The 27,033-nt window shown below is 37.9% G+C and overlaps 1 protein-coding gene across 1 annotated transcript; it reads right to left on the bottom strand.

The window, feature by feature from the left end:
- Window positions 1–5,929: 5,929 nt before the first annotated feature.
- Window positions 5,930–19,329, bottom strand: LOC146450593 (adhesion G-protein coupled receptor D1-like). Its single transcript, XM_085100225.1, has 16 exons — window positions 19,283–19,329; window positions 18,418–18,782; window positions 17,759–17,818; window positions 16,414–16,585; window positions 15,471–15,599; window positions 15,135–15,210; window positions 13,829–13,940; window positions 13,093–13,145; window positions 12,517–12,643; window positions 11,761–11,867; window positions 11,065–11,167; window positions 10,413–10,563; window positions 9,615–9,699; window positions 9,018–9,084; window positions 7,972–8,181; window positions 5,930–6,976 (listed from the first exon to the last, which is right to left on the bottom strand). The coding sequence occupies exons 2-16, from the start codon at window positions 18,529–18,531 to the stop codon at window positions 6,704–6,706; spliced, it is 1,839 nt and encodes a 612-aa protein (XP_084956351.1). The 5' UTR covers window positions 18,532–18,782; window positions 19,283–19,329; the 3' UTR covers window positions 5,930–6,703.
- Window positions 19,330–27,033: the final 7,704 nt, after the last annotated feature.

Here is a 27,033-nt window from a genome sequence, read left to right as displayed (position 1 = left end):
CTTCAGCTTGGTCCAATTTGCTGTTTTTCTTAAACCAGGGTGACTTAATTCTAATGCCCTTTGACCTCCCCCATAGAGACACAGGCTGTTGACAATCAATTGCATCAAGCTGACACAAAGCCTGGAGTGTGGCCTAAATGCAGGTGAGTGACTTGCAAGTTTGTGTGAAAAGCAGAGGGGTGGGGAGGGAAGTGTTGTGAGACTCAGTTAGGGTGAACTTTCTGTCTCTGCGTAGGTAAAGTGCAGGTATGTTTTTGAAAATCCAGGTAGATATTAGCAGTCAATTTAAGTGGGCTTGTCCCAAGTTGAGCTGCTACATGCGAGACTTAGTACATTTTGCCTGCAAACTCAATTTTTGCCTTCCAGAGAGCTATTTGCCTGTGATATCTGTGCGAATTTGCAAAAACGTGCCTGCTAGAACTGGGCCTGAAGCTGGGCACCGCCCAGCTTCAGGCCTCTGTGGTTCTCCAAACTTGAGGGGGCTTGCCGTCAAGGACCAGTCTGTGAGCTAGCCCAGGGTGAGGGCTTACTGCTGGGGGGTAGCTCTTGGTTGTGTGTCAAAAGCTCCGGGGTGGGGAGGGGAGGGTATTGTAGCCTTCAGCTTGGTCCAATTTGCTGTTTTTCTTAAACCAGGGTGACTTAATTCTAATGCCCTTTGACCTCCCCCATAGAGACACAGGCTGTTGACAATCAATTGCATCAAGCTGACACAAAGCCTGGAGTGTGGCCTAAATGCAGGTGAGTGACTTGCAAGTTTGTGTGAAAAGCAGAGGGGTGGGGAGGGAAGTGTTGTGAGACTCAGTTAGGGTGAACTTTCTGTCTCTGCGTAGGTAAAGTGCAGGTATGTTTTTGAAAATCCAGGTAGATATATATATATATATATATTTATATATATATATTTTTATATATTTCGTATGTCGGGTAGAAAAATGGCAAAATAAAGATCGTCTGCAGATTTTCTAAAATAAAATTACGCTTTGTTAGCATGTATTGAAAAACAAACTTAATATACGTAGGCTAATTATGAAGCAATTCATTATTCTCGTACCCAGCTGGGCTTATCTGTTTCGTAGCCAAAACTGTCTCTTCGCGATGGGTTAGTTAAATGGTTATATTTGCATATTGCTAAAGTTAAATGCATTCCAAATATAACCACAAACGACAAAAAATAAAATAAAAAATAATAATAACTATAATAAAAAAAATAATAATAATAATTTGTTCACTGAATCCATTTTACGTACATGGAAAATTAAATCTTCATTTAGGGATGCGAAATTTTCCTTGATCTGCGGTAAGAATTCTGACGCAAATGAGTCTTTCTTTAGCTAATATTTGACGCAGTTGTATTATGGCGTATTTATGATAGGTTGAATTGGAAGTTGTACCCCTTAGCTAGAGGTAAAATGGGAGGACGGTTTGGTAAAAAACCACTCCTAGGAAAAGCGAGATCAGGCCAATTATTTTACCAGGTTATCAACATAAAGGAGAAAAACAGATAGAAGATGAGATGATCACTCACCAGCCGAAAAAACTGCAAATTGCAGTAGGAAAGCAAGGCTAGCTCAACGGTTTAGTCGAAAGTCGAACAATTCTAGACTTGTCGTCCCATCGCAATTTTTCGTTTTCTGGTTATACCTTTTATACTTATGTGAACGTAAAGGTGGATCGAAAGCTTAAGAATGTTCTTTCAACTCCTGTGTTTTACTTCGTGAACATAAAGGAAACAAACAAAAAGAAAATTACATGATCACTCACCAGCCACGAAGATTGCAAATTGCAGTAGGCTAACCAAACTGTTGAAGCGAGAGTCGAAGAATTCCATGCTTGTCGTTCATTCGCGACTTCTAGACCATACAATCTTGGCTTTCGTTGAGCTGGAGAAACCGATTATGAGAACACAAAGGTGGCTTGAAACCTTAAGAATCTTCTTTCAAGTCCTCTGTCTTACAAGATCGGCCTTTTTGCCAGCGTTTCTCGATCGCTCATATACCCCAGCTGCTTGTCACCGACTGTGTGCGTTTCATTTTGCCTCGAGCGGAAATGTTTTCAGTTTGTTTCGGGTGTTACAGATGTTAATGTAGTTCTGGAAATTGAGAAATTTGCGAAATTGTTTAACAGAGGACTTTCTAATATTGGAATAAATATACTAATCTTATTTTGCTGACATTAAGCTGAACAGGAAGTGCCATCAAATGCGGAGAGTTCCAAAAAATGCAAATGTTGCAACAATTAAATATCGTGAACAATTCTTTTGAAATTTTGACATCCCTAGCAAACATTACATTCTTCGATGGCAGAGTGTGTAATTTGTTATTCTTCTAAGAGTTGATTCTGGTGAGCAAGTTAAACTATTCAATGCACTGCGTATTTAAAATTCAGTTTTATTCGTAGAATTTGGCCATCTATTTATCGTAGGAGCTATAGCAGCCTGGGGGCAAAATGAGATTTGGAGACGACTCTCTTAACGAGGCCTTTAAATAACAAACATAGTGGTGTTACCTTAGAAACATGTAAATACCAGCTTTAAATGGTGGCCACGTTATCTTAAAATCTCAAGGTAAGCTCCATAAAATGTCTTATTTTAATATTTTTGTGTAAAACACCTATCATGGTTGAATAATTAATATGCTTAGAGGAACATCTTTTCTGAAGCAACGGTAAAGCTCGAAATATTGGCAATAATTCACCATCATCATAGATACTTTGTAGGTAGGTATAAACGCCATTTCCGTTTCACTTCGATTCCAAATGTTTACAAAACGATATACTATGTAGCTCTCTCCATAGCAATAATAATGATGTTCCTCGGTCTATCGTTTACAACCGTTAATTTGCATTTTAAAAAATGGCACTGTTTTGGCTTTTGATATTAGCAAGAATTTTCCGGCGGGCTAACGTGAAAAGTTAAATTCAATTTGTTAGGGAAAGCTTACACTAACACTGTTCCCATAAAACGAATAATAAACGTGAAGACAAAATTGTCTTCGCTGTTACCTTCACCCCCAAACAATTACTATTACCTATGAAAACTCGATCGATCGAGTTAACTAATAATTGAAGCCAGAGTGCATGACATATTTAAGCTGAAAAACAAACATTGGCACCTAAAGTAATGAATAAGGAGTTGATGGTTTAGCAAATTATCCCACACGATTCTCAATTACGACAAATTGATGTCCTCTGGGGTATGGCGTTAGCTTAATTGTTTATGGTGTACTGTAATATCTTAGGTTTTCAAATGTTTGTAGTAGCATTGATGATTATTTTTTTAGCCCAAAGTTTAGCCTTAAAGAAGACCCTTCTGTAATTTAGTAGTATTTATACAGTGAAGTTATCATCCTCATTAAAGAGTGTGCTTAATAAACTATCTTTGTAAGCATGTTAAGAGATGAGCAGGTGTTTTTTTTAAAGCGACGTCTCCAATGATTGAACATATAACGCCTGGAGAACTTAGACATACGGCCACCCGCAGCAGGTCACACGCTGATGCAAGAGAGTTCATTATGTGATCAATCGACCATGTCATTTAAAAGAAAAACAATTAAATATGCTAATAATGGTTTGAATTCACATCTACCTATAGTTATACTCGAATGTTCTATGCATACATATAAACTGTCTTCAGCTTGGAGCCGAGAAAGAAAATACCTCCAATCGTGCATAGGAGTCGAGCGCATGACCTCCATCAATGGCTAAGATGTCTAGTAGTGTATACACATGATGAAAAAACAATATTGTGAATGTGGACTACTAAATAACGCGTTTCGTTCCTATTCCCCATTACTTCGTTTTTAAAAAGGCTTTGGCTGTTTTTTATTTTTAATTTTTCTTGTTTCCCAAAATAAAAACGAAATCTTGGCGAAAGCGGACGTTTCTAAAATACGGTTTCAAAGCCCGAGAAAAGTGCTAAAAATCACGTTTTTGTTCCAAATTTATCGTTTTCCAAAATTTGCATATGTAATTAAAGCTTTTCATGACGTCAGTGGTTTTGAAAACCACCTGTGTTTGTTTACCAACACTGGAATAAAACAGTCTTTTCCTGTTTTATAATTTTCCTTTTTGGAGAGCGTATTTGAGATCAACAAATCCGTTGTTATAGCCTGTGAACAGGCTTCGCGGGCGCGCTGACACGGCGGAAGCGCCAAGAGAAGGGTAACCTCACGGAGGTCTGAGAATAGACCCTTCTCACTTGGCGGCCACGTTGAGTCTAGGGGGAATAAAATGCTTTGTTTTTGCACGGTAAGCCTCGGCCTGACGCGACTTCAGTGCGAGGCTTGCCGTGCAAAAACAAAAAATTTTATTCTCCTGAGACTCAACATTACCGCCGAGTGAGAAGGGTCTATCGCCAATGCCCGCGTCAAATTTTCGGACTCAAAGTGCTGATTGTTAATTAATCGTTGACGTCACAGTTCTTTACCCATTTCCGGTACAGAAAAGAAAAAAAGCTTACACTTAACGGTTTTTTACTCAGTCAAGTTAATTTCACGAGTTCACCCCTCAAGCGACAACATGACACAAGTTTCCCTCATTTAGAGAAGTTATTTAAACAATTTTTTTTTGGTAAAATTGCAGAAAAAAGTGGCGCATTCGTGTACTGTGAGGTGCTGTTAAAGTGTTGATGTTTTAATCTCAGCGCTAGCTTTTTTTTTAATCGAGTTAAATTGGTGATATGAGATGTGAAACGTTTGTTTAAGACTTGTAATTGTATTAGGAGCTTGCGTTACTAACCACTGACCCTGTGTAGATAGTACTAAGAAACCACAGCAGCGAGATGTCGTTCGTGATCTCTTACCCGGAGTCCTTAAACTCTATGACTGGACGTTGGGCGCCTGGACAGTTTCTGGGGAAATAAGAATACTTTTCTTTGTGTTTATTGGTTGTTAATGACTCTGCCTTCAACTTTCATTCGTTACTGCAGGATTTCTATGGTAACAATGCCTAAGAGTCTATCCAGACGACCAATCTCAGCCCAAAGATCCTTGGTACGCGGTTACCACTGATCTTTTCATAATTAGATCGCTGACCATAAAATCGTAGACGATAGGTACGAAAATGCTCTAGATCCTGCAAACTTAGAGGGACTCTACATTTACATAATTCTTTCACTGCAGTAAAACATCAAATACAAAAACGTTCATGTTCTCCGTTATATAATTTTAATTAAGAAAATTAACTTTTATGCATGCAATTATGTATTTAATCTATGTTACTTAATGCTCTTTATTTTTTTTTTCTTAATGATTTTTTAAATAGTCCTGTTTGGGAATTCATTCACTATGAAATATACTGTGATAACTACGTTATAATTATATAATAGAAAGGAGTGATATATCAACCTTCAAGTAATTTTAGTACAGTGTTTATTTAGAAGTGTTTAGACAATTAGTTGCAGGCACAAGCCAACTTAGCTACATTATTACTTTATAACCTTTCTACGTGGTCCTGTGCTTATAATTTACGCTGTTAATTGTAACTGAACTGAAGTTGTGTGTTAAGCTAATGAACTTCAATATTGTAGCCACAGGCATTCCTTTTAGCCAAGCGAAATTCATATTAAGCCTGTTAAACTTATCATGCTACATGTATGGTACAAGATCATGATTTGCCGCGGTTCGCCGACTTACGACATACGTTGATTAATCTGACTGCGAAGTAAGATAGATTTCCGTTAATTTAAAATGGCGGTTCCAGTATTCTTTAGGTGATTGATTCGGTTGGCGGAAGGCCTTAGGACGCTAAATTGATTAGAAAAGGGGATTCTTGTGACTCCAATCATCTCACCCAGTTTCACCCCAAAGATTGAAAAGAAAACCTAATGCTCAGTTCCAATATATTCAAAATCTGTGATACATATTTGACAATGCAGTCCTTTTGTGATTACTTGTCCCCGGGGATTGCAAGAAGGGGGAATTAGCCGTGCTTTAAAAAAAGATAGAAGAAAAAAAAAAAGAAAAGAAAAAGGGGGTAATGACTGGATGAAGAGGAATAAACGGTTAGACCTTTCCTCAATGCAACAATGTTTGTGTTCAATTTCTTTTCCAAAGTGTAACAACAAATAGAAAACTTTTCTGGAATGGACTTTCTCAAACTCATTAATAATTCATCAAGAGAAAACAAAAAAAATCACTACTGTGACTGTGGTTTGGATATGTGTTCCTAATTAGCATAAACTTTTGCCAATTTTAGCCTTGAATTTCTTGAAGAATTATCGATCATTTAAGAAGTCATATCAAACACTCGAAAGTTACTTTACTTTATATAAAGACAATTTACACAACCCGCGTATAGCATTAGCTAATATTGTCGGGTATTAGTAATAAACAAAAATTAAAAAATTACAATAATGCTACAACATCGGCACTACAACGTAAGACTGTGATATGCAGTTGTAAACGAAACAAATAGCTATTAGGTACAGTAAGGTACATTAAGTATTAAAGCTAAAAGACAACAATATTGCTACAATATCACTACAATACGTGTAATATGTGAAAGTGTGTTTTATCAGATATCCAAACACCTCGAAGTCATTTAAATATACTTGGCTGCGCGTCGTTTTTTCAACCTACTTCTCAGTATTTGGATATCTAATGAATCACACTTTCTCGTGTTTGATATATTACTTTATGCACTCAGCCTTTCGACTGCACTCTCAGGAATCACTACAGTAGGATTCATCCACTCTTCCTTTACGTGACAATCACATGTCTACAGGAGTTATGTTTTTATGCTGACGCAAAACAACTGGAGAGTGGTCATCACTCTCTGGCAGGTTTGGGGGTTCTTTTTGTTTGTTGTCCAGCTCGTATGTGTCACTGTTTATCACTTTGTTTGTCGATATGTCGCTTGATGGTTGGCGAGTTTCGTGGGAAGACCCAACGCTTCTCGAGGTTTTCCACTTTTGTTTTTTGCGGTCGAATTCTGCACGTACTTCGCTATTTTTCAGAACGTGCAGTACGAAGATGAAAAAGCCCTGAGGCAAAATAACAAAAGAAAATACATTGTACTCTGCCTATATCCCCGAGGTTTTGATAACAAATGTTGTAATAATGTCTCAATTAATTCCTAATCTGTGCTGCGTCTATCTTTAAAAGTCCTGCTTTTAGGTACCAGAATGTGTAATTTAGACCACCTTAATAAGCTAGTTCATCACCAATTAAGATTTAAATTATAAAAAAAAAATAACATCTTAATGATAACGTATATAAATCGGGTCTTAGTTGTGGAATAGTCTACTCTTAATCAGAAGTACGACGAATGATTTCATTGAACAAAGTACAATTTTAAGACTAAATTGAGTGGGTACAGTTTTAACTAAATCTTAAGTAAGATTTTAAACACTTCTTCCATATATTTTTAAATTGTCGTTAGGTAGATAGTGCTTAATAAGCCTGAAGGAAATATCATGTAGAAATAAAGTTACCCTATCCTATCCTATCCTATCCTATCCTATCCTATCCTATCCTATCCTATCCTATCCTATCCTATCCTATCCTATCCTATCCTATCCTATCCTATCCTATCCTATCATTTTCGTGAAATTTTCGTGCAGTAAAGGAAATATAACTAACGCCAGCGACATGATGGAGACCAAACCGAGAATCAACCATGGACAGCTGTTTCAAGCTGGCTGGCTCTCGTCATCACGGGTAGCAGCAAAGAGGCTAGTAGATTGATCAACTAACGCGAAGGTCAGTTGTTTACTAAATGCACTTGGTAATGACCCCGGATGGCCCCAAATTTAAATGTTTTCCAACGTTATATAGCGCGTGACTACGAGCAATGAACAACGAATATGAAATATCATGCAGTAGAATTTTTGGGTTTTGCTAAAATTCATGATTAAGAATACAAATAACTCTCTATTTTTCCTTTATCGACACATGAATTTACTGGTTAGCACCCCCATAGCTTAAAGAAATTATTACAAAGTTTAAAGTTTATAGGTGACTGAGATAGTTATGGTACCTGCAGCGAGTTGAGAATGGTGAAGATGTATTGAAAGACAAGACCAGCATCCGTCACGCTCAGAATACCAAACAACCAGGTCATTCCAAGAAGAGGGAAGAGAACTGCGCATGCTTTGGCACCTTGTCTTATTCTTTCCAGCTCCGATGTTTTAGCGCTTTGCATCTTGAGGATTTCATGGACCACACAAGCAAGGATTACGGAATTTATCTGGGAATAGCAGTTATAAAAAAAAGTCAAAATGTGCTTTTAAGGGAAACACTGACAGATATTTTAATTGCTTGAAATTGTCATTAATGTTAAGGGTTACGGAGCAGACACATCATATGTCAAACTTAGTTAATGGCCTAGCTTGGGTTTTCAATGCATATACATCAGAACACGTAATAAGAGTGTCCAACGTAGTGCACGGCGTAGGGAAGTGTAGGGAAGTTACTACCCCTACTCCTGCTCCTACAACAACAAAATCAACATCATCAACAATTACTACTACTGCTACTACTACTGCTACTACTAGAGTAGCAGCAGCAGCAGCAGTAGTAGTAGTAGTAGTAGTAGTAGTAGTAGTAGTAGTAGTAGTAGTAGTAGTAGTAGTAGTAGTAGTAGTAGTAGTAGTAGTAGTAGTAGTAGCAGCAGTATCGGTAGTAGTAGCAGTAGTAGTTTTTGTTGAAGTAGTAGCAGTAGTTGTAGTAGGAGTGGTTAGAGCGGGAGGCGAACTTGGGACGTCGGCATTACAAGCATGTCGAAATATAGGGGAGTTAAGTTATTTCCTAAGTAACAAATAGCCTGTAAATATGTTTGTCCCATAAACCTAGTTTTATGGCCTTAGCTCCCACCAGTCTGCTGTAGCTCAGTGGTAGAGCATCCAAACTAGTAATCAGAGGGTCTTAGGCTCGGCTCATGACAGGGGCACTCGGATTTTTTCCGAGTATGCCTGTGCCATTTACTGATTAATACATCATTCTGAGCCTGTAAATAGTTATGATCAGTAACCGGACGCAAGAAGTCGCTAATAATCAACCTGCGCTTGGAATAAAAATTCTTACCAGGCATACTACAAGAACAGGTGCAACGAAGGTCCAGACAAGGTTATTAGTGAAGGAAACCCAGCAACTACAGAAAAAAAAGGTCATTGAGAGCGTTGATTCCAATACAAAATACTGAAGATCTAAAAAAGGTCACTTTCACTTTAGGGGAAGGAGGGATGGTCACAAATAGCCTTTGCCGGATTTGAACAAGATAGTGAGCGTTTTAATGGAAAACGCTAATTTTCCGTGGAGTTTGTTTTTCAACCGGTTTGAACGTCCTTTCTGGCTTTGTTGTTAAAGAAAATGAAAGTTTTTTCAAAAAATAAAATATAAAACTTTTTATCAAAACCCACCATTTCTAACATTTTCTTGTGAGACAGCACAAGTCAGTTTTTCTTAACTATTTAAATTAATTTATATTTATATTTATTGTCCCATTTTACTACCAGGGCCCCTCTGGAAAACGGCCATGCAACTGAAGGGACCACCCTGGCTAAATAAAGTTTACTTTACTTTTAATATTTTTTCCTTCCTAAATTACTATTTAAAACGTGAACAAAATTTGGACAGACTTTAGTAGATACTTGTGAAGTGAAAAATGGATAATTCACTCACTAGTCGCCATGTACATAGCTGTGTACACCGCCATCTTGACTGGAGGCAATCCCAATTGATAGCACCACAATCACAACAGGGAGGCCTTTGGTGAGAGAGAAGAAGAATGAATAAACGAGAGATACTAATGGATATGAATTTCCGGACCCTTTTCTCAGGATCAGAAACACGTCAAGTCCATGCAAAGAAAAGGAGATTGGGATTTTTTTCGCGTAATACGTTTTGTTGATGGAGACTCTGTCCGAACCGACTATCATGCATTAACAAGCAAGAGCGTTAATTGCCTTAGCATAACTCGTTAAACCAGATAATAAAAGTTCGACTTCGCTTTATTACATTGTTATTTCGAAATTTGAAAGTGGGCAAAGTGAGGGGCCATTCCCTGTTTATCACGGAATGGAAGGTGCGAAGTGTGACCGAACAGATTAGAACATTTTTAGAAACGCCAGTGTATCTACTGCTTAAAACTCTATGGAAACACAATTACTTTTGCTATAGCTGTTTCTTGAGGGATATATATGGATGACAACTGGAAACATTTCTCATTCTCTGAAACTTCTACTCCTGTTTCTGCAACTCCATGGAAAGACAAAAAATGTGTGGTACTACAGTGAACTACATTTGAATCAAATTATACTCAGTAACATTTTTTCTGTGTATTCCTCAAACGCTTTGGATTACACTTTGGGCTCGAAATACGCGAATCTTTCAATTCTATTCAAATAACTGAGTTGGCTTCAGTTTATTTAAACAAAAGTGCGCCATTTTATATCACTCAAAAAGGTGCATGACACTTACCCCAAGAAGCTGCATAGAATAGCCACATTTTGACCGCGGTATTGAATACTTTGACCACCATCAGGTACAAATAAATTCCTTCAACCAACATCCAGGCAAATCCAACCAGATAGAAAAAATGAATTAATGCTGCCACGAAGACACACACACCCTGTACAAGACAACAATGCATTATTAATTAGTTGTTTCGTTCAGGAACTACAGGAACTTCAAATTAAAAGCCCAAGGATTCTTGTAAAAAGGTATTGGATCGCATTTTTAGCTTTCAGAAACTATCCTAAAACTTCAAATCACTGTGAAGCGCGAACAGCAGCCGACTGATGGTGAAAAGCGATTGGCGGATGGTGAATGGTGCAAGGAATAAGTAAATGACGCCGAAATGGCATGAAGTTCTTGCATGGCGGAACAAAAGAGATAGACAGGCGGCAGACGAAGAACAGTGGATGGCAATCAAAAGATTTCAACCAAACTCTAAGTGCAAGACCCATTCAAACTTAATCCGAGTCATTTCACGTAGCCGTGATATATTTTTTATCATTATTCCCATGAACTCTCAAAAACCTTTTTATTTTAGGATGACAAATGCATCTTCGGTTGACATAAAGCACAAAAATACCATAGATCTTATTTAGGAAAATTTGACATGGCTTACCGTTGTTTCAGTCGCATCAATTCCGGAAAGGAATGCAATTTGTGCGATCGCTATGGTAACCACGAGATTAAGGCGTATTTGAATCTGCTCCTGCTTTAGATCCCTGAATGTGATTAAAACATGTTATTGGACTCTAACATAAACATTCGTAAGGTCTGTGAATGAAAGTCATTTAGCTGTAGTTTGCTGCAGAGCTGCATGTTTTGTCCAAAGGAAACATATTAACGAAAACGCCATCGGGCACACTCTGTTAACGAGGCTTGCCACAAAGATTTCCTTTATTTATTTATATATAATTACTTTTTTCCATGCAGGAAAAGAACTAAGGCAACCTTTGGAACGATATCAAGTGAATTTACAGTGAAAGCGACGAGCAGTTTTATTTAGAACATGTTAAAGCCGGTCGCATGGAATTATTTTCTATTCTGCTCGTTCGTAACTGTAAATTGAAATTCATGGCATAGGTTTACACCGGCCCTACCCACCATCACCACCAGAGGAAAAATAGTTAACTGGACGTGGAAACAATTTCCTCAAGCAACACCTATGAACTGAGTAGTCGAATTAATAGGTTTATAGGCAAGAAAATGACTATTAGCGTTTGCTCTGACCGAAGTTATGCACATGCATAATAATTCAGGGCCTTTTGACGGGTGGTTATAAGATGGCGTGGAGCATATTATCCACTAAACTCACATGAGGACGCAATATGTTATTAAAGTAAGCACTTCCCCAATGAGTGAAAGGGCACAACCAATGTAAGTGATCATCTGCAGCACCATCTTGTGGTCTGGAGAAAATTCCTATAAAGATAAACGATTTCAGAACGTTTAGTCAGTACAAATTCTGGTACGATCGACAGCTGCTTTCTTTCCCCTTACCAATAATTAGAGAAACTGCATGAGCAGTTTTGTCTATAGGAGAAGAGTTGATTATTGTGAACAGCTTTTGTCAATGTCTCGACGATCTGGGACAAATCAGGCTACAAAATCGGTTAAATTGTCAACTTGTGTCTAACGAATTGCTTACTTGCAAGGTGACATTTAGCAATTATCCCGCGAAATCGCGCGGAATATCACCTGATACTTAGCCGACGAAGCCGTAGGCCGAGTTGGCTAAAATCAGGGATTATTCCGCAAGATTTAACAGGAAAATTGTTTTATTATCCAACACATTGATAACAAAGTATAGTTTTTATTGAAGAAAATATGGAGACGATCCTTATTTTGCCATTTGCTCTCCCCAACAGACGAAATTACGTCTTTTTTTTTTTTATCACAGGATATCTGTTGACTTAGGACGAAGCAAATTTAGTTCATCCTTAATAGCTTCTACTCCCTATAATATTCGAATTGCTAATGTAATTGCCAATAACCCGCGGTGACCAATTAACTGGTCTAACATTCTAATTTAATTGCTTTTAAATTTTTTTAATTTCTCAAACGTTTAAACCTTGTTTCCTCCAACTTGCATCAGAACAGCAAAGTTAGTAAGATGATTACAGGAGCAGGTAATTTCATTATTGACTATTTTCACCAGCGAGCATCCTTTCTTAGACCAAGACCCGTTCAGTTCAGACCTGCAACATTAAGAAAGTAAAACCGTTTAGTCCAATCTAGACCGCGATTCAGTTTTTTCTTCTTTAGGGCAGGGATTTCGCCAACCACAATTCAAGGAGAATCCCAAAACTAAACGAAAAGTAATCAGAACAACTAAGGCAACACTAACATTAACTAAAAATCTAAAAGTTTCTGTAACAAAAGTTGAAAGTAAGAAAGAATTCATGGTAACTTCATATGATACAAAATTAAAAAAAAGGAAGAAGTGAATTATCGTTTAACCAAATTATTCGGATCGCCTTGCACTTCCAACATTAATATGTGTTATAACAAAACTGTATCACATTTATTTCTGATTAACTAGGTTTAGGGCATCAGCAGATTCAAGTTTAATCTTAAACACCAACTGAATAAAAGTGAGTGCACTCCACAAGAAATTGCAGTCGCTAAGTGCCTCTACTATTCTTACTTGATAGAAAAGTTCCAGAATATACAATGCGGCGTGGTTTCCTCCTTTGATCCCTAAAGATTGGAAATTAAAAAAAATTCAAACTTGCAATGAAACATCATTTCGCGCTTTCCTTAGACAAAGATATTTCTCAAGAGGGTACGCAGAAAGACGAAAAGGTAAAGAAAAGAAAAGTCAAATAATAAAAAGAAATAAGCGATCGTAGTGATCATTTATAAACCACTCTCCAGCAATCGAAGCTACCACAATGGCTGAGATAGACTTCAGTTTAATATCAGCGATCGTATTGACCATATGAAACCACTTGTAGCGACAGAATCAATTCCAGAATGGACTACGGCTTGCGGCTCCAACCTTTCCAAGATTACAAACAACACAAAGGTGGCCACCATGCATGACAACTTTTACGAAAGAAGTCCAATTCTTCCAAACCCCAAATCTGTGTTTTCTTTTTTTTTTTCTTCTTTGCCTGCTACGTTTAATTAGCAGCACAAGGACAAGAAAATAACAAGCTTCGAACATGAATCGCCGATTCACTGATGCCATTTTGAATCGAATCTGGCGCGAACGAGTCGCGAACAGCTTTCTGGTGAAGCCCATGTCTACGCGATCACTGGTTTGTGATTTCAGTGATCGTAGCGATCATATGAAAACCAGACAGCGATCGCATTGTACACGCTTGCTCCATTTTTTTTCAGCGGTTGTAGCCCAGGAAACCAGCCTTATGTGAACATACCTTGTCGTAACTGAACAAGATTGTGACGTTCTCTTTTAGAATACCAACTGGTGTGGGCTCCACTCTTCCGGCAATTATGCGGCTTCGTAACTCGAGGTTGGTTAACGTTTTGCTTTAAGACAAAGTGGTTACTAGTTACCTTACATTACAAACACAAGCCATGGTAAACATAGAGGTCGATTAGTGGAGTTGACTTGTCTGGAGAAAAAAGCCAATTTTTTCAGCACTTGAATAAATTTATCACCTTACCGTCTAATCTGTTGTCCTGTGTTTTGATTTCCTTTCCTTATTCTACGTATCCACTGCGTAGCCGCTATTTTGAAAATCATGTCAATATACCAGTTTTTCTTAGGGGTTTTCAGAAGACAACATTGGAAGGAAACGGGGATATATATAGGCAAAGAAGGGGAAGAATTCAAAGGCATTGGACAATAGAACTTAAAGTAAGATGATAGTTTTAATGAAGTGTCGATAAAATCCAGCATTTTGATATAGTTACTCTACTCGAGTTGTCCCCCCTGGGTGTACTAAATACTTAAAAAAATGAAATCAGAATTCAATTTCAGTCTTAAACAAGACACTGCAGATGTTACTGGGGCTAGCTGGCAACTGCATTTCCCATATTGTTTATCGTACACTATAATTAACGAAGGCGCTCACTCCACTTCAACTAAGTGTTGATGGGAATGGTACTCTTACTAAGTACGCTCGTTGAGCAATATTCACATGTCATTTGACGCTGATGACATTAGTTTTCCATCTATGTTAGACTGGTTTCAAAGAAATACCGTTAAACTCATCACCGAAATACGGTATCAATTTCAAATTGGATGAGAAAGTGGTGCAAATTATGTTTTAATCACTAAATTGAAAGGCGTAAGAAAACAAAAGCTAAGCAAGCGCAAAATTACACTGAAATTACTTTCGAGACTCAAGAGCAAACCTCTCAGCATATGTTTCATCGTCCCACTTTGCCATGCAAGTAGCTAATATCCAAAATAAAGGACCATTCAGAACTGCGTAGACATGGCTCAAAAACTATACATTTCTTGTGACCAATACACTCGAGATACATGTATTAAACGTGTATACATGTACATACGTAATCTACTTTGGCAGACGCGTCAGTAAACTCTCGAAAGTAAAAGGGGGCAGGGAAAGAAATTTAAGTTGAAAATTATTCTCACATTTTTGTAATTACGTGTTTGTGTAAGTTGAATAAACTTGACTTGACTTGATAGATAGACCCTCTCTTTTCGTTAATCGTATACTGCAAAACGTCTACGTTATACTCAAATCAACTCACCCTTCCAATTCGACATGCTTTTCATCCGGAACCCATTGCTTGATGTCATTATAAACAATACATACAACGACAGCATCTGAGGAAAGGGAACGTAATGAGGTTATGGACAGAAGAACGTCGTGTTACAAACTCGTACAGTCCTGCTCAAACTTACCAATACGTTTTGGTTCTCTCTCTTATTAAGCGTAGTTTCCACATGTTTCATAAGCGCAAACACAAAAATAAGAAAAGAATTTTTTGAACTAAAAAGCAAAACAAAACAAACAACAACAACAAACATATCGCGAAGTAATTGATTGGGTAATAATTCCTAACAGCACTTGCACTCTACAGTACCTTTCTTTTGAAACGTTCCCGAGGGTACAGAAATACTCGCCCATCCTTCCTTAGCTGAGTACTCTGTCTCATTTACAGCAAAAATGACTGCATCTTTTCTATCTGCGGGAATTCTCTGGATCATCATTGCTGCAAGATTTATTGGTAAAAAACACGGTGTTCAGCTTGAGCCAAAAGATGAAAGACGTACTGAGTAGCAAAATTGCCTCATTAGCTATCGCTGCCTACTTGAAGTCGTTGACATTTTATAGATTTTTTTTTTTGAGTTTTTTTACCATTTTTTTAAAACCAAAACCAATCAAAACATACAAAGAAAAGACTGAAGACGAATAACTTGATCTACACTCTAAACTTTATCTTCTCTTGCATGAACCTTCAAAACCTTTGTAATGGTGTATAAATAGATCAACAAATCTAAATATAACTGTATTTAAGAAGGATTATTCCCTTCTTTGATACTCTAACGTTCGTCCAGAACTAAACTCCAGAAATTTAATCGTCCAAACAAATCAAGCATCCCAAATTAAATTTCGAAACATTTTGTAACATACAAATTTGTTATCATTTATGGCTGACAAGGCACAACTCAACTACAAGACAAGTAAACTAGGTATAGATTCACGAGCTCACGTTTGCTATCCGAAATAACTAGTCACTCCAGACTGATTCACAACTAAAAAAAAAAAAAAAAAACCCTCTAAAAACACTAACACCACTGACAACAAAACCACTTAATACGTTTGATGTTCATTCATTGTATATCACGATGACCGGCCTGCTTCAGTTTGTCGGTGTTTTTGACAAAGCTAATGAATAAGTTTTTAATTTTCTAGTGTTTCGACGAATACTATGTTGAAGTAAAACTAGTGATCAGAATAATCGTCAGAAACGCACTAGAAAAACGCAACGTGTGTTTACCCTGATATCATGGGAACTGACTCACCGTAGTTTTCTTTGGAAATAACATTGCTTTCATTTGCTTTGTAATGAGTCTTGCCGTAAGCTATCGCAAATGACTCTAATTCCTGAGTAGCTAGCAACACATTGATGTCGTTCGTTTGGACCTTCTTTTTTCTCAGCACTTTGAAAAAATTACTGGCTGTGTTGGCTGCATTCTGAGGATTTCAAGTAACAAGAAACTATATCAAGGAAGAGATTGTCTCGACCCTTAATTATCGTATTAAAAGCTTCACCATAGCAATAAGATTAATCCACATGAATCACTTTCAATAATGGTGAATTTCATATTCTTTGTAACCGGACAACATCCTCGTGATGAAAAAGAAGTTAAATTTTGTGATTTTGTAAGAGCATTTTTTTCCTGCTGAAAAAATTCTACAGGCAGCAAAAAAGCAACCGTCTTTCGTCGTTATTATTCAAAGTCCTTCAACAAGACATTTGATAAACGTACTGTGAATAAATTTAGTCGCCTTTACTATTTGTAATTCAGTCTTCAATGCTGCCGTCAAGTTAATTTAGAGTTAAGGGCAATGCGTTAGCGTTCGATTCTTTTCGAAAGAAAAGAGCACTAACACTACTGGAACAAAGTGTTATTTGTTTTTTTCAAAAAATAGCTATTGAGTGAAAAAATGTTATATTTGGTAATGAACAGTTAAACATTCTTCCTCATCCTCTTTGAAATATGATTCACAGGTGAAGATAAAATTATTGACAATTATTGACAGACATCATTTTTCAAGAAAAATAGTTTCTGGACCCTATCTTGACCAGGTTTTTTTCCCGTCTTCTGCGGCCGGACGGAAGCTATCGAAGGGCGAATCGGTCTCCCTCCATAACTCCGAGAGTGGTGGAGCTATGACAATAATACTTAAAATATAGATATTACGTAGAAAGATGTTTCCCTTGATGTCCGCAGCAGCAAGTTATGACCTCATATAACGTACAAATTAAGGGACGTTTTCTAAAGGGTGTCCATCTTTATATCTTTGAATTCTGGATTTCCCCCAGACTTTATAAAACCACTGAAAGTGACCAAAATTAATCAAAAGTAATTGAACTCTAAAATGATCCAAAAACATAACGGTAAGGTTAATTTTTGTTCATGTAACTTATGAAAAAAAAATGCCTGTTGAAATTTGGTTGTCATGGTAGCATCAAATTCAGTAACTACTGACCTCCCACGCCTGACTTTTTGCAAACATTTTTTTTCTAAAAAAATCACGAAGTTTGGTGGCGTTTGCTCAAATAAAAAAGTTTAAAGTCTGCCCGGGCAGAACTCACCCACTCTCAGTCCACATCTGCAAGCCACAAAATCAATGTCATCTTACCTGCAAAGAACCTTTCTTTGAGACATTGAAGGCTTTTAGTTCTGCAGTGTAACGCTGAAACTATAGAAGAGCAAAATAAAGTTATTAAATACGTAATTACAAAAAGTGTCTTCAGATAATAAAAAAGTAAGCTTTGACTGGAAAACAGTCAACTATCTAATGAACTGCCAGGCGCTGAGGGAATGCACGGAAAAGTCTGTAGCTAGCCGCGGTAGATTGGACGACTAGCCGAGAAACTACTTGTCGACAGCACGAAAGTAGACGTGGCCGTTTGGCAAAAACGAATCTTTATGAGACGTTGAGTATACAGTTTTGTAGTAAGAAAGACAACCTGAAAAGAGGTAGGTGGTTAACAGAAGGCTCACCAAAGAAACTTAGTTTATACTGGGCTAAATTAAATTGCGTTTGCAACCCGAAAATGCTTATCTCATGCTTCCAATATCTTCAGAAGGAGGACACCTCTCCTTTGCAAAAACTCATGTCAGTATCTCTCCATATGAGTGCAAACACCGCAATTTTCTATCTGTCGCTTTAACTGTGATCGGACACTTGAATTTGTCCTCAAGAATCTCTTCTGAAATTAGATTCTTCTTTATTGAACATTCGTCAGACAAAAGCATATCTTGTGGTTCTTCCTAAAAAAAAAAAATAATTAATACCTCCTCTTTAGCGGCGTTTTTCCCCTGTGTAGATCTATAACTGCTGGAAGATTCTGCTATGGAAGATTCAATTGCACCAGTGGTTAACGTTAGCGCTTCAGTTGGGTTAACCATTTCTGTTGTCAGAATACTGCTTTGCAGAACTGTGCTAGCAGATAAATTGGTCTTTGGCGTGTGGGTAATAAGTTCAAACCTGCTCTTTGCTGTTGCTGTTGCTGTTTTTGTTGACGTCAGACTCGTTTTTATATTGATCGTCGATGTTGACAGTGTGTTGCTCGGCAGGACTGTATCAGGAGATATACCGCTGGCAAGCGATGGCGCAATCAGTCCAGGGCTGCTCACTGTTGCTGATACTGATTCTATAACTACAACAATGACACTTTATTACCTCTGATGTCTTTATTGTCTTTACCGTAGCTTTTCTTGTCGCAATTGCCATTGTCACCATCGTTTGGATAAGTGGCGTTGTTGGTTTCTGGATGGGTAGAAACTAGTTTATTTTCCGTTGACGTAAAATTTGACGAAGTCAATGTAGCTTAGATAAGGTTATCGTACATTAAGGATGCATTTAATTCCCTAAATATTTTCTAGACCCATAACCTATCAAAACGTTCATTCAAGCTAAGAAATGTTTTGTGCCCTTGCACGAGAGCTTATCCTTATTAGCTTAGCTATGCTACCTGACCTGATGGTAAAGAACTAATTGGAGACACAACCAATCGCAGAAAACTGAGACGAGGAGGACAAATGGACTTCGGATTCAACTCATGCTGAGAATTCAAAATGCTTTGGCCTGGCAACGATTAACGGATTTTAACTATTATTGGTGAAATTCGACTGAAGGTAATAATTGTGTATACGTTACCCTCTCCACAGATGTATCTTTTCCGCTCATGACATGGCTTTTGTTTCAGTTTATGTTCGTTACGTTTAATTATAAGCAAAAAGCAGAATATATACAAATAAGGAGATCCACGAGACCTGGAAAAGAATAAAGGGATTATGTCTGTATTCAACCGATACAGCCTTCGCACAACATTTGCTATCGCTCGAAATGCGAAGGAGAGCAAAGGTAAATATTTCTGCGGCTCGCACATTTTAAGCTTACCGTACTTGATTTATACACTGAACAGGAATACTGGGAGCGTTTTTTATCACAAATTAAACGACAAATTGAAAAATCCGTTGCAAGGTTAACTTTCAAATATGGAAATCAGCCATGGACTCTCGTCTTGCGATACCCAGCGTTTGTTAGGGATTTTCAGAAGCAGCGTAGAACTGAAACTGAATACGAAGTCATATTTGTCTGTGGAGTGGCTGCTTAGTAGTGCTACTTTCACTTGTTATACTTTAGAACAGGAGATATAAAACTTCCCCTTGGATCGCAAAATTTCTTCTGGATTTGCAAGTTGAGGTTATTGTTAAGTGCCTATGAAGTTAAAAAATAATTTATGCTAATATTTGAAAAGGCTTTCAAAGTGACGAATACTGGCATTTCGTTTCTGAAATGTATCCTACCGTTCCAGAGATATTCAAGTTCAAAAACTGATGGCGTCAAAAACTGTCTCTTACACAATGATAAAAGTACAGTGGGCTGATTTTCGAGAGTCTTTCCTCACTTTTTTCCTTTCACTACGTTACGTCTAACCGCCATTACGCTCGTCGCCATTCATTAGAACAACTTTCACATGTTCAATCGCCTTCGGTTTGACCAGAAAAAAAAAATGTTCTTGCTCTTTATTGCTTTGGTCAAGAAATACTCTTTATTTGTGGAAATTGCTTTCACAAAAATTAGTCTTTTGAAAATTTATCGCCCCAATTTTTATCCTATTCTTTTATCCTTTTTAAGGCTCGTCAATTACCCTCGCCGGATAGTGGAATATGGTGAGGATAAGCATCACCCATCCATCACCCATCACCTTATAGAACGATTGCATTTTTTACTCTGGAAATACCCAATGGATAGATAGGAAAATCTAGATTCCCTCTAGGGCCCGACCGCAACGAAAAAAAAAAAAAAAAGAAAAAAAAAAAAAGAAAGAAGGTACGTAATTTTTAAATAATGTAGCATAACAAAAATGGCTGTTCCTGTTCTTTTGTCTACAATCTACTGCTTACAATTTGATTAAAGTTAACAGACCAATTTTCCCGACGAGAACGCGGGACTGGATGGGAGCGGGATAGGGGGAATCGGAGACTGAATTTTGCTAGAATGATGGTTTTCTAATTATTTATTGTACCAACCGATCCATCTCACCTTAGTCCAGTCCAGTATTCGTTATCGTCATTGACTAACCTATTCACCACACGAGGACTATACGCGTTTTGGATTCCGGCCAGCCGTCGTCCTTTCTGATTACACTTATGTTTTACTTCTGTTCCGTTACACGTGTCGTTTGGCTGGCTTCGAAAGTAGATCTCAGAAACAAAGGCATTCGGGCCTAAATAATAAAAAAACAGATTTCAAAAGTTGTAATTACTGGAGCCAAGTATCTTTATTCAATCATTTCATTTGGATGGCGGACCTGAATTAGCGGTATAATGAAAGAGATCACAGCAGTATTTGATGTAGTAACAGTTTTAACTGGGTGGACTTAATTACATTATCCCTTTGTGGACCAGGGGGAGGGCAGATTCAGCCCGTGCGTCTTTAAACTTTTTAAATGCTTTTAACATTAATTTGAACAAACGCATCAAACTATGTGAATTTTTCAGAAATTTGTGTGGTAATAATTTAATGTCACTTTGCACGACAGTTTTCGGAATTCCTGTTTTTAATTAACTAATATTACCTTTTGTTACATCGACATTTTTTTTAAGAAATTCGATGTTATGTTTTAAGCCTGGTGATTTTTTTTTCCAGTGAGACGGGCATATTTGGTTTTTCTTTTTCCAAGTATGCCTGTGTCATTCTATTGTTTTTATTGCCTTTCAGATAATGTTATTGTTTTTTTTTTCTGAAGTTTTAGGGAAAACCAGAAATCCAAGATGGAAATCATGTTGTTTGCCGCTGTTTGGAAATAGTTGAGTAGTTCCCTCTTCATATGACGTCGTCACTTCCCAATACTGAAGGCAACGGAAACCTCTTTGGGTGTACTGTTTTATCTACAGCTGTTTCAACAAAGGTTGTCCAAAAATAGCGTAAAAGCGTACGCGACAATGCTGAAAGCTAGTCTGGGAAATACCTAATAAATTTCAATAAATGCTCAGGGTCCATAATGCCTCGACCATACAGCGAAGACTTGAGATGACAGGCAATATGGATTGAAATTTTTTGGGTATTTCCCAGACTACCTTTCGGCATTGTCGCGTACGCTTTTACGCTTTTTTTTTTTGCAAAAACCTTTGTCGAAACAGCTGTATATGCATACTATAACGCGAAAAAGCTTGGCAAACTGAGTACCTTGGGCTATAGAAAATCAAAGTGACACTATCGTTAACTCGTGGATGTGGCGATTGAAGTGGCCGTTGATGTCATGAGTTCGACTAAAAGGTGGCTTTTATCTATAATAGTTTGGAATGGTCTTTAAAATGTAATAGCGACGGTGATTGATGTCATTCCGGAACATTGTTGAGACGCTGTTAGGGCTCCTCACGCGTTTGTCCCCCACGGGGGGGGGGGGGGGGGGGATGCGTTACGAGCGCAAGGAGGGTCTTCGCCTTGATCGCAGGCAATCCTAAGCGAGATCTTTACGAGCAAAATTACGGGCTTTTTAGCCTAGAAGACCGTAAGCGAGACCCAAATCCAGAATTTACACCCTAAGCGAAACGAGCGTCAGCCTACGGAAATATAATTGTTGACCATTGTTATCAGCGATGTAATTACCACTTTCTGCTTCATTTTCCCGTAAAAAAAAAGCCACACTTAAAAAAATTAGAAAGATATAGACCTTATTCCAAAATGGCTTCTATTTTAATATTCTTTTGTTTGCATTCAAATTAGCCCTTCTTGCCTCGTTCAAGATAAGATATTCTTTTGATATTTGAGCTTAAGAACGAGGTAACAAGGGCTTATTTGAATACCAACAAAAGAATATTAAATTTGTAGCCATTTTGGAGTAAGGTTTATTTGAGGGTCACAGTTGCCTTTCAACACCGTTTAGGAATACTTGTACTATTATTATCGGTGGAACAAATTTGCATATCCGTGGTTGCGGTAAAATTGCGCGTCTCCAATTTCATTTTGTCTTTCAGTGAACTCGCCGTTTTCCAGAGCCGTAAGGCCATCCCAATAAAATGTTTCGTTTCCCATCGCCCGACCGACCCATTTTGTTCGAAAAGTAAAAAAAAAAAAAAAAAAAAAAAATAAGATTCACTAGTCAAAGAAGGAAATACTTTAATTTACAAGCACACGATCTTGTTTTATTAACAACAATTGGTATGATGTGATGCCCTTGTCTTTTTAAATTAACATCGATACTACGAGTAACGAACGAAAAGACCACGTTTTCGAGTTGACTTTGTAACCAGGCTCTCTTATTTAGCAGCCCGGCCTTCTCTGGAACCCAGAGCCCTTCAAGTGTTCGTTCCTTTTTTTTTTTTTTTTTTTGCCCAACCGACCGACCCACCATCACAAGAGACGGGGCCATGGGAAACGAAACATTTTATTGGGATGACCTAAGCTATCCGTTCGATAGCTATCCGTTGTTTGATGGATTACTTTTATCTTTTAATACGCAGCGAAATCATTTACTGCATCGAATTCGCTTTCGGTAAGCTATGCGAACTACGACTGAGGGGCTCAAGCATGTGAATGTCAGTGCGCATATTTTCCTTTGGTGAAGTCACAATTTAATTTTTTAATTCACGAGTCTTTTCACGTCATGAATTTATTTATTTTTGTGTTTTACGAAAACGGAGCAAACTTTTATTAAGCTGTATCATTCAGGAAGTGTTCTGTTGCTGCTTTAAAATGAGCAAGATAACAAAAAAATTAATGCTACAGCTGTCGGAAAGCTATTTACATGTAAGGAAAATAATTTGAATATCCTTAACAAATAGGGCCTTGTGCCTTGTGTGATCGAAAGCTAAAACGCAAAATCTTCAAACTCAAAACTGATCCATTCGACCAAAAATATCGACCGAAAAAGTCAGTTCGTTACGAAATTTTGTGGCATTTCATTTCGATCAGACACTCGGCGCTAGCTACTCCAGCAGTGATCGACGTTGTTTATAAATGAAATGTGTTTCTTATTTTGTTTGTTCAATTTTATTGAACGCTTAGTTACAGATTTATTTTGACTACATAATAAATAAATACTGATGAGGCTTTTTTTTATGTTTAGCAGTCCTTCTATTGATAAGATAGAGACGACAATTACTACCCGCCTCTACCGAAGATTTGTCACGTCTGTCTTGCAGACTAGCTGTATACAATCTTATTGTCCTATACTTACGAAAAGCAGGAGATAATTTTTTTCTAAACTCAGAGGAGCTCGGTACGTTTTTCCTTAAATAATGCACAATAAATCCTTTAATTACCTTGCCTTTATGAAACAAGCTCAACGTGTTCCTGTGCGGAATTCTAGAAGGTTCTCTGTCATTACGGCGAGCACGTTTATAATTGCGAATGGACTTCGTCCTTGATCTGATTGTTGATCAGTTTTCCTCGCATCGTCAATAACTGGGTCTTTCGACTGCTCGTCATACTGGTTGGCCACACAAGCACTCCCGTTTAGCAGCATGGGTTGATCGGTTGTGTCACTGTTTGTCACATCACTAATGTTGTCCAAGATAGATTGAATTGTCTTTCGTGACTCATAGCTTGCTAGACTTCGTAATAACTTTGATAAACATTGGCATACTTTGACAGCTTCGAGGTCACAGCTTGGGGTATCAACAGGGACTTCTGTCTTCTCACCCAGCGCACTTCGACATTAAGATTTACGCGTCGGTGAGAGGAAGGCGGTGCACAATCGGTCTTAATTGTATCAATGCGCATTTGTCGAGAATCTTTTGCTTCACCTTCGAAGAACACCATTTTGTCACTTCTTCAGACACTTGATTCTAATGTTGGAGAATGCAGCGAGAATGCGTTCAAAGCTCTAAAGACAGCCATGCAATGGCGACCCACAGAAATCAGATCGGTGTGTCACAACTTTCTAAGCCGTGTAGTGTTGCGATTCGCTGGTGATTGGCTAATAGATCGAGCTTCCGGCCAGCGAGTGACGTGGGATTGGCTATTATTCCACTTCCGGTTACACTGGAGTGAGTGATTCATTTGCATACAAAATGCCACTGTCACTCATGGATGCTAAAGCATATCCACGAGGAAAAATGGGTTTCGACTGAATACAGATTAAATTTTTCTCATATACATTTGAATTACTCACGCTGAAGTAGTCTTTTGTATTTTCTGGTCGTTAATCTACCCATATATTTCTTGTTTGATTCAGAGCTATTCCACCAGCATTCGTTAAGTCTTTGTAACCAACAAATGAAAACGGGGTGTTTAATGAACGGGTTCAAAAAAAGAAAGGAAAAAGCTAAATACAGTCAACTCTCGCCTTGCAGACACGTCGCTATTACGGACACCCCGATAATACGGACAGCAGCTAAATCCCCAGCAAAATAAATTACAGACGTTTGACTGAAATAAATTCCTGCTATTACGGGACTGTCGCTAAAAGGACACTAACTCCCGGTCCCGAGGGTGTCCGCAATAAAGGGAGTTGTATGTTTTTTGTTCGAAAACGGTCATTTTTTTTCAATGACGCATATATTAGTGGATTATGGAAAATAAGTGTATGAGTTTGCGCTTTGTTAACATTAAACGATTTAGAACACGTGTTAACAGGGCCTGAGTAACAATGCTAATGACAGTTAAAACCAAAATAAACCATCTGAAAGCAATAGTCAAACTACACGGTTCCTCGGTATGGCTAATACCGCGCGCATGCGCACAGCCATATCACCCGGCCAGTGGCAGCAATGGACAGCTGTTTCGTCCTTATTAGGCCTTATCAGCATGGTATAGCCGTCGGGCACCTTAACGTCCCAAAAGCCATGTTATGCAGTCAAAACCATGCTTTTGTATTATCAGCGTCACACGGATGCAGAACGTGAAATTAAACAGTAGTATGCAACGGACAAATATTGGTTGGGGCCATGAAAAGGGAAGCAACATGTACATGTTCTAGAAGTTGCTAAATAACCTACAGTTGTGATGCTATGCTGTAACATGATATTGATGTCTGAAATAAATGTGTCATTTGGGATTTAAGGGGAAACTGTTAATCCATTCTTAACTAAACGATCCTGATGGGCAGCACAATACCCTACAATGCAAGAGTTTGATGGGAATCGTGAGCCTTCTAAAAAAGTACTTGAGGTTGAATCAAATCTATTTTCCTTCTTTTTTTTTTCGCCTCTTCCCTCGTCTTTCGTAATGCAATTTGTGAACAGTTCATTTGTTTTTGTTTTTCTGTTCTCTTCACAAACTTTAAACTCTGCAAACATTGACCTTCAAGGGATGACGATGCTCCCGGAATGCCACAGGAAAAGAAAATATAACCTTGTCTCTTCGATTGACAGATAAATTAGACGCACCATTTGCATATAGTCTATTCCAAATATACCCAAAACTTATAAATTGAAAACAAAACAAAACGAAGCAGAGCAACAAACTAAGATAGGAAAAGGAAAGCAATGTAACAAATTTGATCAAAACGTCCCAGTTCGTGTTGGAAAGCCAAGGTTTACAATTTTGCCAGCAATGATTGTTGCTGTATCATGGCACATTCACGATGAATATGCCATGAATGTGGAATGTGAACTGAAAGTTGATGAAGCTGAGATGGAATTCGCAGTATTTTGAGAACCTACACTCTATAAGAACCTTTTTTATAAGAACGTTGAGGCTGAAATTCACCCAGATGTTAAGAACATGCTGAGAACGTACCAAACCTGAGACTAACAGAAAATTATACATGCATTTAATTTTTTATTCATCTGCATGGAGCTAAAAACACCTTCGCATTGCCGAGGAATTTGACATGACACAGCGCACAATGATTTTTTTGTTGGGCTTACTGGTCACGTTCATAACGGTTTTCTGAAATTCTTCTCCAGGGGTGTTTACCATTTGGGCAAAAAATCCGAAATTTCGGTCAAATGGTAAGGTAAATTCCGGAAATTCCGTTCGGAAATTGTAGAGAACCTTCATAGGTACTCCTTTTTTCCCATTTGGGTTGGAACGGCAGAAGATTCCTTTCAATTTTAATAAATCCTCCGTTTCCAGACCTAGAACTAGAGCGGGACGAAACGCCGGATAAATAAATGGTAAGCGCATCCGGTTGGTCGGTCGAATTCGGAAAACTCGCTTACCATTATGCAACGGTTACAACAACCGAAACCTTCCTACAAATGGTGAGCACCCACCTACGTTTCAGACATAAAACATAAATAAAAGCTAACAATATCCCATCCACTTCCGTTTCAGCCTCATCCGGATAATAAGACGTTCTCATATAAAAAAGTACTTAAAACTAAGTTCTGATAACTAAGGATTTGGAAAAACATTTCAGAATAAAAAGTAGCGATATTAAAACATGACGTTTCGGCGACGACATGTCACCATTATCAAATGTAAATTATAATAACATTGGTAACGTTATA

Source organism: Pavona decussata, unplaced genomic scaffold (assembly GCF_977016875.1).
Source record: "Pavona decussata unplaced genomic scaffold, jaPavDecu1.1 SCAFFOLD_439, whole genome shotgun sequence".
Lineage (NCBI taxonomy): Eukaryota > Metazoa > Cnidaria > Anthozoa > Scleractinia > Agariciidae > Pavona > Pavona decussata.
This window is presented reverse-complemented; position numbering and strand designations above follow the sequence as displayed.